We start from the raw sequence: 18,886 nt of genomic DNA on the forward strand, positions 1-18,886 counted from the left end.
ACTGATTATGCAGCCTACAGTATATATTAAATTGTAGTTCTCTTTTCTTTCATAATGAAGCTTTAAAACTTTTCCTTGCTGTGTATACTGTTTTATCTTGTATTTACTCCTCAGCTATTTGCCTTCAGTTAGGTTTTTAAGACCTTTATTTCAAGATCAGTGGGTACTTAAAAATTTTTTTTTGTTTTAAACATTTGTAATTATTGACTACCTTCTTGAACTTTTGAAATTTTGGGATTTTTTAAATCCTGGATTTCAGAATATAATTTCTCTAGGTTTTCCTCAGAACATTTTTTTTCCTGTAAATTTCTCTGATATGGGGTCCTGATCTTTGACGATAACCTACATGTTAATCAGGACCTTGTCTTTCTTTTGAAGAGAGATTTGTAATCAGATTCTTGCCAAACATCAATGCTGTGTGTCCCAAGGGTATTTGAAATGCCCCATATCTGAACCTGACCTAAGTTTTCTTCTTTCTTTTTTTTTTTTTTTTTGTGGAGACGAAGTCTCACTGTGTTGCCAGGCTGGAGTACAGTGGTGCAATCTCGGCTCACTGCAATTCTCCTGCCTCAGCCTCCTGAGTAGCTGGGACTACAGACACACACCACCATGCCCAGCTAATTTTTTTGTATTTTTAGAAGAGACGGGATTTTACCATGTTGGCCAGGATGGTCTCAATCTCCTGACCTCATCCGCCCCCCTTGGCCTCCCAAAGTGCTGGGATTACAGGCGTGAGCCACTGTGCCTGTCTCATTTTTCTTTCCTCTTTCAACCAGCCAGTCACCAGATTCTTTTTACCTCTTCAATGTGTTTTGCATTTAATCTGTCATATTCTTTCCATCTCTACTGCCATTTCTCTGGTTTAGCCTTTGATTTGTGGATTCAGGTAGCCTTTATGGGTCTTTATTGTATAGTATTTTTCTCTGCACTCTCAGTAACATGCAAATTTGAATGTATCATTTCCTTTGTCCAAAGGTATTAATGACTTCCTATCATATAGTGAAATTTAAATTTAAACTTTTGGCTGGGTGCAGTGGCTCACTCCTGTAATCCCAGCACTTTGGGAGGCCGAGGTGGGTGGATCACTTGAGGTCGGGAGTTTGAGACCAGCCTGGCCAACATGGTGAAACTCCATCTCTACTAAAAATACAAAAATTAGCTGGGCGTTGTGGCGCAGTTCTCCTGCGTCAGCTTCTTGAGTAACTGGGATTACAGGCGTGCACCACCATGCCTGGCTAATTTTGTACTTTTAGTAGAGATGGGGTGTCACCATGTTGGCAAGGCTGGTCTCAAACTCTTCACCTCAGGCGATCTGCCTACCTCGGCCTCCCAAAGTGCTGGAATTAACAGGCATGAGCCACTGTGCCTGGTCAGTTACCTCCTTCAAGAGAACTTTCCTGGCTACTTTGTTCCTTCCCATCTGTTTCCCTCTCTGTACCCTACGTTCTTTTTATCAGAACATCTATCAATACCTATAATTATTTAATAACACGTTTCACTGTCTTTCCTCCTAGAAAAAAAGGTTATTGAATATATAGGGAAACTTGCCTTACCTGTCACCATCACATTATCCACAATGCTTAGAATTGTATTTTAGCAGTTAGTAGTTAGCCAGTATCTATTGATCATTAAACTATTTAAGTAAAGTTGTTTGCATATCCATGACTATTTTCTTAGGATAAATGACATTTAAATGTCATAGAAGTAGAGTGACATGCTACAGTGTTTTATTTTCTAATCAATTACTATTTCCCAGGCAAAATTTTATTTTTAAAAAATTGTTCTAAACATGTAGCTGTTCTCTTTCATTGTTTCTTGTTGTTATTCATCTGATAATACTGAGTGGATTACTTTGTATAGCTGTTACCCAGGGTGGGCTGAATACCTGCCTGAGATAAGAGTTCAGGTGATTATCTTTATTGCGAAGCTATTTGTGATATCCAGAGTGGACTATGTGTAGAGTTTTTTTTTTCAGCTTTAAAATCTTTTTACTCAATATTTTTTTCACTTAGATCTTCCATGATGTAGCTTATAAAGCAAAAGACAGAAATGACCTCTTATCTGGAATTGATGAATTTTTAGATCAAGTAACTGTCCTACCTCCAGGAGAGTGGGATCCTTCTATACGCATAGAACCACCAAAAAGTGTCCCTTCTCAGGTAAGAATCCAGAGCTATTCTTCTGTAACTTACTTTATTTTAATACAATTATTTTTGATTAGCTATGATTCAAAAACTAAAACAGAGAAGTTGTATCCCCACCTCGTCCCTTTTACCTTCTTACCCCCACACTTACCTCCTATGGGTGGACCATTTTTTACTAGTTTTTTGTTTATCCTTTTCATTTTTTATTCAGTACTTGAAACTATGAACATGTAGTCTTGTTTCTCTTACCAAAAGTTAAGTACTGCGTATACCGTTCTGTACCTTGCTTTTTCATATAAAAGTATATCTAGGAGATCTGATGTAAGAAATCATGAAAATATTCCTTATTCACTTTTTTACAGCTTTGTTGTCTTCTATGCATGGGTGTACCATAGTACCATATTCTGTTCCTGGGTTCTATCAGTCTTTTGCTATTTCAAACCATGCATGACAGTAATCACATGTCGTTTTAGTCTTGTGCAGATGTATCTGTAGAATAGATCCCCAATAATAGGATTGCTGGATCAAAGGGGAATTTATTTATAATTTTCGTAGATATTACTAGAATTCCTTCCATCAGCTGGACTGTTTTGGACTCCCACAGTGAGGGCCTATTTCCCTACATCCTCACTGACACTGTGTGTTGCCAAACTTGGGATATTTGTCAATCTAATAGATATCTTTATCTTCCTATTTTAAGTATTTTAATGAGGTTTTTAATTTAGTTTTTATGGGACAGGGTCTTGCTCTGTCACTCAGACTGGAAGGCAATGTCGTGAACATGCCTCAGTTTCCTGGGCTCAAGCAAACCTCCTGCCTTAGCCTCCTATGTAGCCTGGACCGCAGGTGTGTGCTACAAGCCCCAGCTAATTTTTTGATACTTTGTAGATATGGTGTCTCACTTTGTTGTGCAGGCTGATCTCAAACTCCTGGGCTCTAGTGATTCTCTTGCTTCAGCCTCCCAAAATTATAGGATTACAGCTGTGAGCCACTGCTCCCGGCCTTTTAATGAGGTTTTAATTTGCATTTGTATAATTAGTGAGGTTGAATATTCTTGATTATCTTTCGTTCATTGCCCCACCAGCTTTTTTTTTTTTTTTTTTAACATTTAAATTGTTCATTGATCCTTTGGAGGTTTTCATAGCATATTTTATGTGGGTATAGACCCAGCTTCATCTTTTTTCTGAATTGCTGCCTGGTTTCTCCCTGTTCATTACAGAGCTAAACATTGCTCCCCTTGGTTGGTGATGCTGCCTTTATTAACTAAAATTCCATTTGCATCTAGACCTGTTTTGGACTTTGTTTTGTTTTCTGTTGGTCTGTCTATTCATGGACCAATTTCACACTCCAATTTTTGAGGCTTTTTGGTATATTTTAGTATCTGGTAGGTCTAGACGTGTTCTTGCTCTCCTTCTTACTCTTGTTTTTCTGAATTTTCTTGGCTATCTTGCGTATTTATTTTTCTGTGTAGGCTTTAAAATCAGCTTTCTATATTCAGAAATATGCGTAATGGTTTTTTAAAAGTTGTGACAAATTTCTCATTGAACTGAGGGAAGACTAACGTCTTCATGACTTGAGTCTTTCTATTCAAAAACATGGAGTGTCTCTCACCAGTTGATTTTCTGTTTCAAGCAAGTTTTTGTCTTCTTAAAGGATGTTTCAAGTTTTCCTTACTTATAATTTACATGTTTCTTGATGAGTATATTCATGAGTATTGTATCTTTGTTGCTTTTATATGAAATGAAGGCTATTTGTTATTTTTTATGTGCATATATGCATACCCAGTTGACCCTTGAACAATTTGTTTGAACTGTGCAGCTCTAATTATGTGGATTTTTTTCAGTAAACATTGGAAAGGTTTTTGATAATTTGAAAAAATTTGCATACAAACTTCATAGCCTAGAAATATCAAAAAATTAAGATTAATTAGGTATTCCTGAATGTGTAAAATATATGTACATACTAGTCTTCTTTAATAATTATTAGCATAAAATATATACAAATCTATTCTAAACTAAAATTTATCAAAAACTTATACACACTAAGAGTGTACATGGCACCATTCTCAGTGGAGAGAAATGTAAATAAAAGTAAAGATGCAGTATTAAATCCTAACTGCATAAAATTAACTATAGTAAATACTGTACTGCTGTCATATTGTAATTTCGTAGTTACTGCCTGTTGCTGTTGCAGTGAGCTCAAGTATTGCAAGTTAACGTGCATAAAATGTTGTGTGTTGCTCATCGTCTCCACATCAGCAGTTTGTCTCTCCAGTAAATTGTGTTTACCCTAAAAAGTGATCATGAGGTTTTCATATGTTTTTCATCATGTTGATTGCAATGCTGGAAACTTTTGAATAACAACATGGGACTTATACGAAGTCCCATTAGTGCTACTAGTAAGTGTTCCTAAGAAACAGAGAAAAGTCATGCAAATGTAAGACAAAGTTGATTCGCTTGGTATGTACCATAGAATGACATCTGCCATTGCCTACCATTTCAAGATAAATGAATCTAGTGTAAGGATCATTGTAAAAAGAAAAGGAAACGTAAAGTCGTCACTGTAGCTATGCCAGCAGGCATAAACACTTCTGCTTTTTGCAAAATACCTTTTTATCTCATATTGAAAATGCAACTTTTATGTGGGTGCAGATTACTATAAGAAAGACATATCTATAGATTCTGATATGACCAAGAAAGTCAGTCATTTTACGACAACATAAAGCAAAAGAAAAGTGAAGGATCGGAGAATTTAGTGCCAGCAAAGATGGTTTGGTAATTTTAGAAAGAAGTTTGGCTTAAAAAATGTCAAAATAACTGGAGAAGCAGCTTCTGCCGTCCAGGAGACAGCAGATGAGTTCCCAGATCAGATCCTATTAAGAAAATCCCCTGAACAGGTTTTTAATGCAGATGAAAGTACCCTGTTCTGGAAATAATGCTACAGAAGACATTTATTAGTAAGGAAGATTAGTGAGCACCAGAATTTAATGCAGGAAGGGTTAGCTAACTGTTTTGTGCAAATGCATTCCAATGTATGATATTTACCCTTCTCTATAAAGCTGTTAATGCTGAGCTTTGAAAGGAAAAGATAAATGCCAGCTTCCAGTCTTTTTGTTGTACAAGAAGGCCTGAATGAGAACCCTTTTTCTGGATTGGTCCCATCAGTGCATTGTTCCTGAAGTCAGGAAGTACCTTGCCAGTAAGGGACTGCCTTTAAAAATTTTTTTCATATTAGACAATGCCTCTGGCCACCCAAAACCTGTGAGTTCAACACCAAAGGTGTTGAAGTGGTCCACCTGCACCCAAGCATGTCTCTAATTCAGTCTCTAGATTAGGGGACTGAGGACCTTTAAGGCTTGTTACATTAGATGCTATATAGAAAAGATTATTAATGCTCTGGAAGAGAACCTTGGATAGCAAGGACATCATGAAAGTCTGCAAGGATTACACCATTGAAGACATCATCATTATTATAGAAAAAGCCAGGAACATCATCAAACCTGAAATAGTAAATTCCCTCTTGGTGAAACCGTCCAGATGTTGTGCATGACTTAACAGGTTTTACGACAGAGCCACTCAAGGAAAGTGTGTATATGGCAAAAAAGGTGGAAGTTGAAGGGTTTCAAGATGTGGATCTTGGAGAAGCTCAAGAACTAATAAACACCACACCAGAGGAGTTAACAGAACACAACTCGATGGAGATGAGTGCTTCCGAACCGGTGCCGGTGATGAGGACAAAGATATAGAATTAGTAGTGCCAGAAAACAAATTGACATCAGCTGATCTGGCAGAAGGGTTCTGATCATTCAGGATTGCTTTTAACTTCTTTTGTGACATGGATCCTTCTATGGTTTGGGTACTAAAGGAAACAAGGATTGGTACTGTCCACATTTTAAGAGAAATGAAATAAGTGAAATAGAAATTATGATGTATTTCCATTAATATTTTCTTTTTGCTAGCTTACTGTATTGTGAAAATGTAGGTTATAACACCTCTAACATGCCAAATATGTGTTCGACTGTTCATGTTACCAGTAAGGCTTTCCAGTCAACAGTAGGCTTATTAGACTGAGTTTCAGGGAGCTATGCACAAAATTTCAACTGCATGGGAGTTGGTACCAACTCCCTTGTTTATTCAAGAATCAACTGTGTATTTTATTTTTGTTGAGATGGAGCTTCGCTCTTGCCACCCAGACCGGAGTGCAATGGCGCCATCTCAGTTCACAGCAACCTCCGCCTCCCGGTTTCAAGTGATTCTCCTGCCTCAGCCTCCCGAGTAGTTGGGATTACAGGTGCCTACCACCATGCCCGGCTAATTTTTGTATTTTTAATAGAGATGAGGTTTCACCATGTTGGCCAGGCTGGTCTTGAACTCCTGACCTCAGGTGATCGACCTGCCTCAGTCTCCCAAAGTGCTAGGATTACAAGTGTGAGCCACCACGCCCGGCCTCAACTGTGTATTTTTAATCCTGCTACCATCCTTAATTGTTTGTAATAGTTTTTCAGTCATATAATCTGTAAGTAAGAGAGAGTTTTATTCCTCCTTTTCTAAATCTTATACTTGTAATTGTTTTCTGTTGTCTAATTGTATTGACTAAATCTCTAGTACAGTGTTAAATAGCATGGGCTTTAAATAGGCATTTCTTATCTTATTTCTCACTGTAGTCAAATATCTCCAGTATTTCTCCCATTAAGTAAGATAATGACATTGGAGCCAAAATATACATTTCATCATGTTAAGAAAGTAACTATTTCTTTTTTATTGATATTTAAAATATAAATTGATGTAGAATTTTATCAAATGCCTTTTCAGCATCTCTGGCAAATGATTATATTAATTTTATTTATCAATTATTATAGTAAATCTTATGAATAGATTTTTGAATGTGAAAGAATTCCTGGAGTCAACTCAGTTTGGACTTTAAAGTGGTAGTGGTCTGTGTCTACTACTTTGTATTACTATAGATTGGTTTATAGATTTTTGTGCCATCTTCACATTTTATACTTCACATCAGTATACTTGTTTCATAAAAAAATTTGTAAGTTTTCATTTGTGGTGTTAAACGGTTTTAAATGGTGTGGAATAATTTGATTTTAAAAGTTTGGAAGAATTCCTTTGTAAAGTGTTTTGAGCTTGAATCTTTTGTCATGTAGACTTCAACAATTAGCTTATTTCTTTGGAAATCGGTATATGTAAAACTTCCTATTTTTTCTGGTGTCAGTTTTGGTAAATCGTTTTCCTAGTATATTACCAGATTCATCTAGGTTTCAAATTTATTTGCATGGAGTTATATAAAGTGTAGTATGTATATATGTATGTATATAAAATGTGCTCACTATGAAATTATTGCCTCTTAGCCTTTTTTGTTTTGTTATTAATTAGTTAAAGGTCTATTGTATTTTTCAAACAGCATCCTTTAAAATTTATTTTAGTACTTTTAAAAAATGCGTTTTATTTTGTATCTTAGTTTCTGCTGTTAGCTGTTTTATTTCATTCCTTTCACTTTCATCCAGGAAAGATTTTTTTGTTTTCACATTTTCTGAGGTGGTTGTTTAATTCACTATTTTTCCTTTCATTTTTGTTAATATAATTGCTTAATTTTCTTGAATGTGCTTTGGCTGGGTCTCATGGGTTGTATTAGGTTGGTGCAAAAGTAATTGTGGTTTCAGCCATTGTCTTTAATCAAATCAAGTAAATGATTAATTAAATCAATTAAATGATTAATTAAATTAAAAATAATGGCCAAAACCACAATTTTATAATTTGTAGTTTTTCAAATTATTTTTGTTTCCTAGGAGTTGTAATATTTTATCCCTTTCCTCTTTAAGATGTAAGTTTGAAAATTGAAATTTTGTGAGATTTTGACATTTTCAGATGGCAATCTTGTATTTGTAGATGGGCCTTGCTATTCTCTAAATATGGAACATGTAAACTGGCTAGCCTAAGTCTTTAATTCAGCTAGAGACTTTGACCCAGTAAACCTCCTGGGATGACAGATCTCTGTCTACCTTTCCCTTTACCTCTCTGTTTCCTTTTCTTTCATCTTTCCCCTTGTATGTGCACATGCACACATGTATTTTTAGCCCCGGCAATCTCTTGATGTAACAAGTTAAAAGTTCATTTCTTTGTCTTCAACAGAGGGGGAGAAATCCTGTATCATGTGAATAGTACTCTTGAATTTGTAATAAAATGTCATGCGAAGTTGATTTTTGTGGAAACATGTTTATCAAACAGCTCTTATTTTTTAAGGGAAGTATTTTAGTAGAAGAAAAATGAAATTTACTTTTTTCTTAATGTAAAGCATATTTTTCAATAGTTAACAGGAGCAGTATTTTTAAAGTTTTGGTGGGAGAGCTGCTTTTTTGGAGGTTACTTCTGTTTGTAGCTATTGGTGAATAGGAATTTGAAATGGTATGTGTGAATATATTTTATAGTGTGTTGATAATTAGAATATAAGATTCAAAAAGCTAATTAGAAATTTAAAATATTAATAGAAACTGATAGTAGATTCTAATTTTAAAGAGCAATCTATTTCAGAAGAGAGTTTATTTTAGGAAGCATTCTTTTCTAGGAGAACTGATTAGATACATAATCAATATAAAATCTGATATTCACTGTAATTGAAGATGCCATCTCAAGTTTTCTTAAAATAGAATTCTGAAAATAATGTGTTTTGTGAAATTCAGGAAAAGAGAAAGATTCCTGTGTTTCACAATGGATCTACCCCCACATCGGGTGAGACTCCTAAAGAGGCCGCTCATCATGCTGGGCCTGAGCTACAGAGGACTGGACGGTGGGTGCAAATACTGATATTTTGAGGGGTTTGGGTTTGGGGGATGATTTGATGAAAACATAAATATTATATTTTTTTCCAAGTGTTTGGAACCTAATCATCTGTAGTATTTTTTCATATTTAGAAAAATGTGTATTATTATATATAAGGAAAATTTATATGTATAAATATATAAGAAAATTTATAAATAATTGTATTAGTATGTATCAAGCTTTAGTTTAAAAGGAAAATAATGGACTGTATATTCAGAGTATTGCAGTTATATAGTGTGTAGGTTAATTTCCATTGCTTATACAGAAGGTTCTTGAAGAAGGTGTAGAGTCTTATTATAATTCTTCATATTGAGTTACAGAATTATGGGAACAGAGAGTAATTACAACTAATAATTTCTTTGTATATGTGCACAGATTTAAAACTCTTAAATGAGCATTATATCATGAGGTAATCTTCCATGGACAAGTATGATTAAACCATTGAATTGCTCTCTGGAAACCCAGCTAGAAAAATTGTTTAAGAAGTTAATTTTTGTAACAAAAAATAGAAATATTGGCAGATGCAAACATTGCCTTAATATTTTGTAGAAGTAGATAAATGTTATAGTATTTTCATACTGTGGAAAAGCATGTGGCTGTTGATTCTTTATTGTCCACTGGTGGTCAGTATGGAATTAAATAATCTTAAATATTAAATATTTGTTTAAACAACATCTTAAACAGATACAATATTAGGGATTTTGATGACATCCTTAAAGGGTACTATATCATAAAAATAAGTAACTGGCATTCTGAATATAGACTTTAGAGAAACTGAAATTCACAATGAATTCATTGACTAATGAAGTGTGTTAGTCTCTGTGAATACAATTTTGACCCTGTAGAGAAAAGATTTTGACCCTGTGTGAACAGTACTATTCTGTTATTAGCTATTATCGCTTCTTCAAACTGGGATAGGGTTAGTCATTGAGAAGCACTGTGTCAGGCCTCCACTGATCTCAGTCACCTGAGAGCATCTGTACACCCTTTACTAAGTAATTATCGATTTGATGATATACTATAGATTCATATTTTAGATTATTGATGGCAACTTTTTTATTGCAAGCTGATTCCCCTTGCTGTCAGATTATGAACAGAGTACTACTTGTCAATTTGTGTTTAGGATTTATTTCGGTATTAACTTAAAAAAATTACAGTGGTAAAACTTGAAATATCCAAAGCATTTGAAAGCTTAATGTTAGTTTTTTGGGTCTGTTTTCTTGCAGTTGGAATTTGAATGATTATTTATTTTTTGAGTATTAAAACGAATTACCGATTTAGTCACCAGTGTTTGTTGAGTGCCTACTATTTCCCAGGTAGTGTTCTAGACACTGTAGATAACGCAGTAAACAAGAAAAAGTCTCCCCTTATGGAGCTTATATTTTATTGGAATGTCTTCAAATTAGATGTATCCATAAGACTAATTGTTAAAAATGTTGAAATGGTATGGCTTTGATGTATAAACAGATTTTTAATCTACTAATTGAAACCTGTTTTATTTATGTACATATTAGTTTGTCTACATACACAGTAAATTAAATATCCTGAAATGGTTTTTAGGAATTTTTTTCCCCCTAGACAAAGTGTTTATATGATTGAAGTACTAGTTTTAAAAGCTTTTGAAGTTATTGAATTCATACTACTTGTGCATCTAAGCACAACATACTCCATTTATATGAAAGTGTATTTGGATAATAATTGCCTTCCTCATATTTGTGATTGTTGCCTTTAAGATTTTAATACAAACGATTAATAGAATTGCTTATGCACATTTTCATAAATGGGTTGTTTGGTTTTGTTTATTTTGTTATACCTTGCCTTGCACATTTATGTCCAAAATTACATTTACTCATATAAAATCATTTGCCTGCAATCTTTTCATGATATAGTCCATAAAATACAGATATCTGTCTCTTAATGAAATATAACATTCCTCTATCAGTAGATTCAATTAAATGAGTGTATCTTCTGTAATTTATAAGTTAAATTGGATTTAACATTTTGTTGACAAAACACCTAGGCACCAGCAGTTTTGTGTAGCCCATAGTTGTAGTTTGAACTAGCTAGAATCCTCTAGTGTACAGTTTGACGAGTTTCATCTCACCTATTTAGGCTTTTTGGTGGTTTGATACTTGACATCAAAAGGAAAGCACCTTTTTTCTTGAGTGACTTCAAGGATGCATTAAGCCTGCAGTGCCTGGCCTCGATTCTTTTCCTATACTGTGCCTGTATGTCTCCTGTAATCACTTTTGGAGGGCTGCTTGGAGAAGCTACAGAAGGCAGAATAGTGAGTACAAAGATTGGTAGTGGCCAGGCTCTTAGCTCTTCAGAGGCAAGTGTCTGTATGCATTTGTCTCACTATTCATACTTTCATTTGAAGAGTCTACCCACAGCATGATTAACGTGACCCAAAGCAGACTTTCCCCAAAGGTAATTGCTGTGGAAAACATGGGGAAGCCATTTGAACAGAAGATGCACAGTTGAGGTAAAAAAAAATTTAAAAAAGGTTTGCTTTGGCTTGCTGGATGAATGGTTTTATAAATTGAGTAAAAGGCTTGGATTGTCTTTTGAGGTGGGGTGGACTGGGAGAAGACACCAGTTGAACTGATTCTGGGTGGGTCATGGGGGTTTTTATCAGTGGGCCTACTTCATATCCTATAAGAGATCATAGGATTAGTTAGAGCCACATGATGAATATTAACTCCTCAGTCCTGGCTGGTAGGCCTAGACTAGACTGGAAGAATAGAACATAATTGTGGAAATTGTGGCTTTTTGAAGTGGCATTTAATTTTGCTGTTATTAAATCTATGTGAAAGTAGCTAAAACTTTTATTTGGAAAATATAATTGAAAGCTTCATTCTTTGATATTACTAAAATGAAAGTTTTTATGTTTTCCTGTACCTGGTTATACTGTATTCAGAGCTATGGTGCTTTGTAAAATGAAAGGCATTTCTTTGTTGTTGTTGATATGCATTTTAATCAGTTTAATAAGGCGTTTAAATGAGACAATTTGTAATTCTTAAGTGTATTTTACTTAATTGTATTTATTCTTGGGAGAACATTCATTTTTTTTTAGATCAAAGGCTAAAAAATAACCAAAGCTAAGGCATGATAATTATCTAATTAAAATATTTCATGATCTAAACATGAAATAAACCTAACAACTGAAATTTTCTTTCAACTCTGAATTTATTTTGGATTATGTAAATCTTTTTACCTTAGTCTTTAATCATTGTATCAAGGGTCTATATTTTTAGTGAGTTGCTTTATGTGCTGTCACAAATTGTGCATGTCACTCTGCTGGCCCCATGGAAATGTGTTTTATCTGTTACATCGTAGAATTGCTGCCTCTTTGTTCATGGACTGTCATTCATTACCTGCCCATCTAATCTTGCTGTTTGATATCTTGTACATGTGACAATGTGTTTGGCATTGGAGGAATATAGATAAGTGTAAGAATAGCCAGTATCTCCTGTCCTCAAGGATTCTAAGTGAAAAAAGTGTAAAAGACAAAATAGTATGGTATGTGAGGGGAAGGTAAGGGTAGGTAGGCCTTCTGATGGGTACAATGGAAACTTCTGAATGTGAGAATGAGGTAGGCAGGCAGTGTAATGGGCTGTGGTTTTTTTTTTGGGGGAGGTGGAGTCTCGCTCCATCACCAGGCTGGAGTGCAGTGGTGCGATCTCAGCTCACTGCAACCTCCGCTTCTCGGGTTCAAGCAATTCTCCTGCCGCAATTCTCCTGCCTCAGCCTCCCGAGTAGCTGGGACTACAGGCGCCTGCCACCACGCCCGGCTAATTTTTGTATTTTTAGTAGAGATGGGGTTTCACTATGTTGGTCAGGCTGGTCTCGATATCGTGACCTCGTGATCCGCCCACCTCAGCCTCCCAAAGTACTGGGATTATAGGCATGAGCCACCGTGCCTGGCCAGGCTGTGATTTCTTTAGGGAAAAGACAGGTAACAGTATGGCAGTGAACATAGAAACACTTCAAAAATTAGAAAAAAAAAAAAAGGTGTTCATATGGCAACATCTGCTTTTCAACCCAAGATTAGGAGAGGGGAACCTTAATTTTATACCCATTTGCCCTTGTTAATGTCTTTTTTGACATCTCCTTGCTTCTTGTCTCAATGTTTTGCTTTCTCTCTCTGTATGCATACCATTTAGACATTTTTTTTCCTTTGTTTCTACTTTTTGTTTTTTTGAGACAGAGTCTCACTGTTTCACTCAGGCTATGTAGTACAGTGGCATGATCTTGGCTCTCTGTAGCTTTGACCTCCCTGGACTTCTCTCATAGCCTCTGGAGTAGCTGGGACTATAGGCGTGTACCACCACGCCTAGCTAATATTTTGTATTTTTTTGCAGAGATAAAATTTTGTCATGTTGCCCAGGCTGGTCTTGAACTCCTGGGCTCAAACAATCCACCCACCTTGGCCTCCCAAAGTGCTGGTGTTATAGGCGTGAGCCACAGCGCCTGGCCCATTTTTTTCCTTTGACTTAAGCTCTGCATAAATTCATTCCTAAATATGCTTATTGTAATTGAACTAAGGATTTTATGATGGCTTAGCAGTGTCTTCTAAGAACAAACATTTTCTCCACAGGCAAGAAAACAAATTTAGGCCATATAATTAACAAATGTGTCATTAACATGGACACTTCCCCTTTATGTTGCCAAAAGATAAATTTGTTTATCTTTGAGTTTGGTCCTATTTTTATTCTAATAGTGGAAGTATACTTTCATTGCTTACTGTTATTTTGTGATTTTGATTTTGGAAGATGCTGTTCTAGCTGATGATGAGAATTGCTACCATTCATTGACTGTATTCTGTGTGCCAGACACCATGCTTGCTAGGTGTTTTTGCAAATACTATTTATGTTCTAGTTATCACCTCCATTTCAAAGTGAGAAAGCTTAGGCTTAGAAAGGTTAAGATATGGCCATGGCTGAACACCTAGTAGTAGTCAGTCTTCCCACTGGAAATCTAGTTTCGGAAGCCCTCCTCTTTGCCTGTTGCTGCGCTGCCTCTCATTTCAGCAGGATTGTTTCTTACAAGCTTCTTTTTTCCTTCCCTTTACCAATTAATGGGCTGGCTTTTCTGGATAGTACTTTCCAGTTGACCTTGATGTTTGTATATGGTAAACTATTCATTCCTTACTTCCTTTTTCTAGTGGCATAGCTAATCATCTGATAGCCTAATTAGTTAGAATGCAATGGTGGTGGTTGTACAAAATTAGTGTGCTAACGTTCAAATTCTCTTAGTCTTTCATTTTCTCTTTATCTTTTCTTGCCAAACTTTAGTGATACTTTGTCATTTATGGTTACTATAAATTATTTTGAGGAGATTTTTCTTATTTATTTTGTTAAGTATTTCAGTTTTGATAATTGATTAAGCCTATCATATTAGATTAATTTCTTGAAAATATGTGGAAAGTTTTGCCGTTTAGAAATCAGTTTGAGAAAGATAGTCACATGTTGATTTATCACCTATTTGAAAGATCTTTTTATAGCAGTTCTTTTTTGTAGCACCATATTATTTACTATTTTTTATTTTTAAAATGAACTATTTCAGCCATATGAAAGTATTGAAAATAATACATATCCTTCTGTACTCACAGACTTAAGAAATGAAACTTATAAAGTTGAAGCCCTTGTGTGTGTCTCTCCCATTTATTCTTTGCTCTTTTCATCCCACAGCACAGGTTGAGTATCCCTTATCTGAAATGCTTGGAACCAGAAGTAGTTCAGATTTTGGATTTTTTTTTTAGGATTATACTTCTGGTTGAACATCCTTAATCTGAAATCTGAAGTGCTCTAATGAGCATTTCCTTTTGAGTGTCGTATTGGCACTCAGAAAGTTTGGAGTGTGGAGTTTTGGATTAGGGATACTCAACCTGTATTGAGTTTTGAATTAAGGATGATCGCAAAAGTTTTTTAATATACAAAAAGAAAGAATTTTTTTCTTGTGTATTTAAAATGTATTTGTAATTTTTTATATTTTAAATTAAAAACTTAAAGTGGTGTTGGTTTTATAACTGCTTGATGAGTATTTTTATTTTCCAGATGTCTTACAAGTGTTATAGTAGGTTAGAGAAATGTTTATGATGTATTGCTTTTATTCATTTCTTTTTTCCTTAAACAGAGTGCAATAGAGTCTCTTTTTGGAGCATCATTAACTGGGATTGCCTATTCTTTGTTTGCTGGGCAACCTCTAACAATATTGGGGAGCACAGGTCCAGTTCTAGTGTTTGAAAAAATTTTATATAAATTCTGCAGGTAAGTAATAGCCCTCTCTACTTATCACATGTGTTTGTGTGTATGTTTGTTTGTGTGTGTATATATATATACACACACACACAATTATATATGAAATTGTTTATTAACTTAGAAGGGAGTTATTTAATTGCTGAAAAGTAATTTGGTCAATATATGCACATTCTCATTATTTTTGAGCTACTGTATGATTGACCATACTCTGGCCCCTTCCATTCTTAATCCAGTAACTTGGAGATGAAGAAAGTAAGATTGTCCTTGAGTATAAAATCAGTGGATTTGAATGCTGATAAGCAGATCACTTGAGGGCTAAATACAAATCCTTTGTGCTAACAAATTTAAACCAGTAAGAAGGTGTTAATTTGAATTGGGTTGAAGCAATCAGAGTGAAGTGTCAGTTTCCATTGGTGAGGTTGCTCACACTGTAGAAATGAATATAGGGTACTGTAGCTGTTAGACTTTGAATTCAGCATGGCTAATACTGTTCCTTATTTTATTTATTTATTTATTTATTTATTTATTTATTTGAGACTGAATCTCACTCTGTTGTCCAGGCTAGAGTGCAGTGGTGCAATCTTGGCTCACTGCAACTTCTGCCTCCCAGGTTCAAGTGATTCTCCTGCCTCAGCCTCCCAAGTATCTGGGATTACTGGCGCCGCCACCACACCTGGCTAATTGTTGTATTTTCAGTAGAGATGGGGTTTAACCATGTTGGCCAGGCTGGTCTCGAACTCGTGACGTCAGGTGATCCATCTGCCTTGGCCTCCTAAAGGTTGGGATTACAGGCGTGAGCCACCGCGCCCAGCCTCTAGTATTCTTCCTTTTGCGACATTAATGAAGTTTGTATATTTTAGTTTGAAACAACTTGATGCTATTACATATTTGATGGATCCAGCTCTCTTTCTGATTCTGTACTCACTAAACAAGCTGAATCTGATTCCAGTCTGGCATGCCACATAGACTAATAGAGAATGCAGTGACCTGAAGTATAGATTCTGGTAGTAATTTCTTGAGGTTTAAAATAAGAAATCACTTTCCGTGGTGATAATGGTGGGAGAGGAGAGTAGTGGTAGTGATGGTAATAATGTTGGAGCTGATTACTGTATTGATACACATGATGTCTGGATCTTTAGAGAGAGTAAGATGCAATTGTTTTTTCATATAGACACCATACCTGTCATTTACTCATAACTGATTTAGAAAGTGAGCTGTAATGATTTTGAAATATTCATCGCCTAGTAGATTTTCACTGTAAGTCTTTTATATAAGCGTAATACACGAATCTATTAATAAGCTAGTCTTCAGTTGAAGCAGAAAAAGATATAGTTTTCTCTAGTCGTTATTTTGTCATTCTGTAATTCATTCTCTTTAAGGAATCATGTTTTCATGCTGTTCCATTGCTTGCTATGAAAAATTTTAGGTACAAATACTATTCCACACATGTTTATCATATTCATATTTTTCTTTCTAAACAGAGATTATCAACTTTCTTATCTGTCTTTAAGAACCAGTATTGGTCTGTGGACTTCTTTTTTGTGCATTGTTTTGGTTGCAACAGATGCAAGCAGCCTTGTGTGTTATATTACTCGATTTACAGAAGAGGCTTTTGCAGCCCTTATTTGCATCATATTCATCTACGAGGCTTTGGAGAAGCTCTTTGATTTAGGAGAAACATACGCATTTAATATGCACAACAACTTAGATAAACTGACCAGCTACTCGTAAGTATTTCTCTTTTCTCCTAATATTAAAATGTGTTTTTACAGAGATGTCAGAGCCTCAGAAAATGAATTTTTTTGCCGTCTAATAGGGTAACTAGCTATAACTCCTTAATTAGCCATGTGTTAGTGATGTGGTTGTTTCAGATGAGATTTTGTCACAGCATTCAGTGGACAAAAATATAGTTGATTAAATTCAGTATTTTTTGTTCACTGAAATAGCTTATTCACATGTATATGTTTTGATCTTCTGTTTGAATTGGATTGGCCAATTTAAATGTGATTGGCAGCTGATCCACTATATATTTGAATCAGGCAGTTATTACATTGGATCTTATATTCTTTAAATCCTAGATGTATAATGTAATGTAGACTTTTTTTAAATGGTTTTCAAATTTTTCGTCTTCTTTAATATTTCTGAAGCTTGATTTTTTTTTTTTTTTTTTTGGAGACAGAGTCTCTCTCTGTTGCCCAGACTGGAGTGCAGTGGCACAATCTCAGCTAACTGCAGCCTCTGCCTCCCCGGTTCAAGTGATCTTCCTGCCTCGGCCCCCCAGTAGCTGGTATTACAGGCAGGTATCACCGTGCCTGGCTAATTTTTGTATTTTTAGTAGAGACAGGGTTTCGCCATGTTGGCCAAGTTGGTCTCGATCTCCTGACCTCAGGTGATCCACCTGCCTCGGCCTCCCAAAGTGCTGGGATTACAGGCGTGAGCCACTGCGCCCGGCTGAAGCTTGATAATTTTTACTGAAAGTTATTTCAATACATTCGTCTGCTGTTTAGTGTTTTCCTTTTGATAAGAAAAATGTGCAACGAAAATCTTTTTAAATTCTAGAATAAAATAGGACTTGAAAATAAATGTATAATAGTTACAAAAGTTTGGCAAGTATATTCAATAAGTGTAAAATAGGCTTTTGAAAGTAGATATATTTAAGTAGATGCCTTTATTTGCTGTCTTTAGCAGTCACACTTGGTGTAAATGTGGAACTGCATTTGATTGATTTACAGGGAAAAATATGGTTGCCAAAAGACACAGAAGGATATAGCTTTTCTTTTTCTACCCACCTAAGCCCCAGATACATGTACATCCCCCTTTTGTTTATTCGTTCTTCCCCTGCTACCTTTCCTTGCACACTCTCAACTTTGACGGACGGAATAAAGAGGGTATGAAAATTCCTTTTAAGACACTGACCTATTTGAATATACTAGTGACACTATGATGCCGAATCTATTATATGCTATCTTCCTTTCTCTTAGAAGCTTTAATTTAAACAATTTTTTTTTAACTTTCTTTCCTTGCCTTTTGCTTCTTTGATCTTTATAAAGCATGCCTTTTATAGTTAGTGTCAGCCAGTTAGAGCAGTGTTTCCTTCTAGTTAACTGGGTAATTACATGTGAATTACATTTATTTGGTCAACATTCTGTGAGCGTCTGCAGGCACTGTGTTAGGAGTGTTGCCTAATTTATATTATAAATTTGTATTTGTAGTGTTACTTATTCACATCATAGCCCCTTTTGTGTATGAAGAAGCTGACGGCCTTGGAGGTTAAAACTTGCATTAGGTCAGTCAGCTACTAAAAGCGCCTGAATGGACTCTAAAGTTTGTCTTTTTGCCTTTTCTCAAACAGTTCATAATCTAGTTTGGAACGTTCATGATTATTTCTTTTCATCTTTTAAGTCCGTATTTAAAAGTCTCTTTGCTTATGTGTGTTCTAGCTTTAGGCGGTTGAAATAGTTCTGGATATGAACTGAACTCTGATTTCCTTAAGACTCTCCTAGTCCTGTCCTGATGAGAAACTATTTTTTATTTATTTCTTTAAGAATGAGCCTTAAGATCAACAAAGGGTGACTGTGAGTAGGTAGGGCTTGTCAGTTATAAATAATTAATGGTAGTATAACTTATTGGGAATCTGTACATGCTATGGGGGAGT

General features: G+C 35.3%; 1 protein-coding gene and 1 long non-coding RNA gene across 8 annotated transcripts in view; one reads left to right on the plus strand and one right to left on the minus strand.

Annotated features, from left to right (window-relative positions):
• LOC105488948 (solute carrier family 4 member 7) overlaps positions 1–18,886 on the plus strand; it is a 106,905-nt gene that overhangs the window by 59,704 nt on the left and 28,315 nt on the right. For all 7 annotated transcript variants that reach the window (XM_011753480.3, XM_011753481.3, XM_011753485.3 and 4 more), the window contains 5 exons: positions 2,013–2,159; positions 8,830–8,936; positions 11,081–11,255; positions 15,107–15,240; positions 16,713–16,958. In XM_011753480.3, the coding sequence (XP_011751782.1) occupies positions 2,013–2,159; positions 8,830–8,936; positions 11,081–11,255; positions 15,107–15,240; positions 16,713–16,958 (809 nt within the window). The remainder of the gene's footprint in view (positions 1–2,012; positions 2,160–8,829; positions 8,937–11,080; positions 11,256–15,106; positions 15,241–16,712; positions 16,959–18,886) is intronic.
• Positions 1–18,886, minus strand: part of LOC139361851 (uncharacterized) — a 98,797-nt gene that overhangs the window by 47,964 nt on the left and 31,947 nt on the right. The window lies entirely within an intron of this gene.

This window comes from Macaca nemestrina, chromosome 2 (genome assembly GCF_043159975.1).
Source record: "Macaca nemestrina isolate mMacNem1 chromosome 2, mMacNem.hap1, whole genome shotgun sequence".
NCBI lineage: Eukaryota > Metazoa > Chordata > Mammalia > Primates > Cercopithecidae > Macaca > Macaca nemestrina.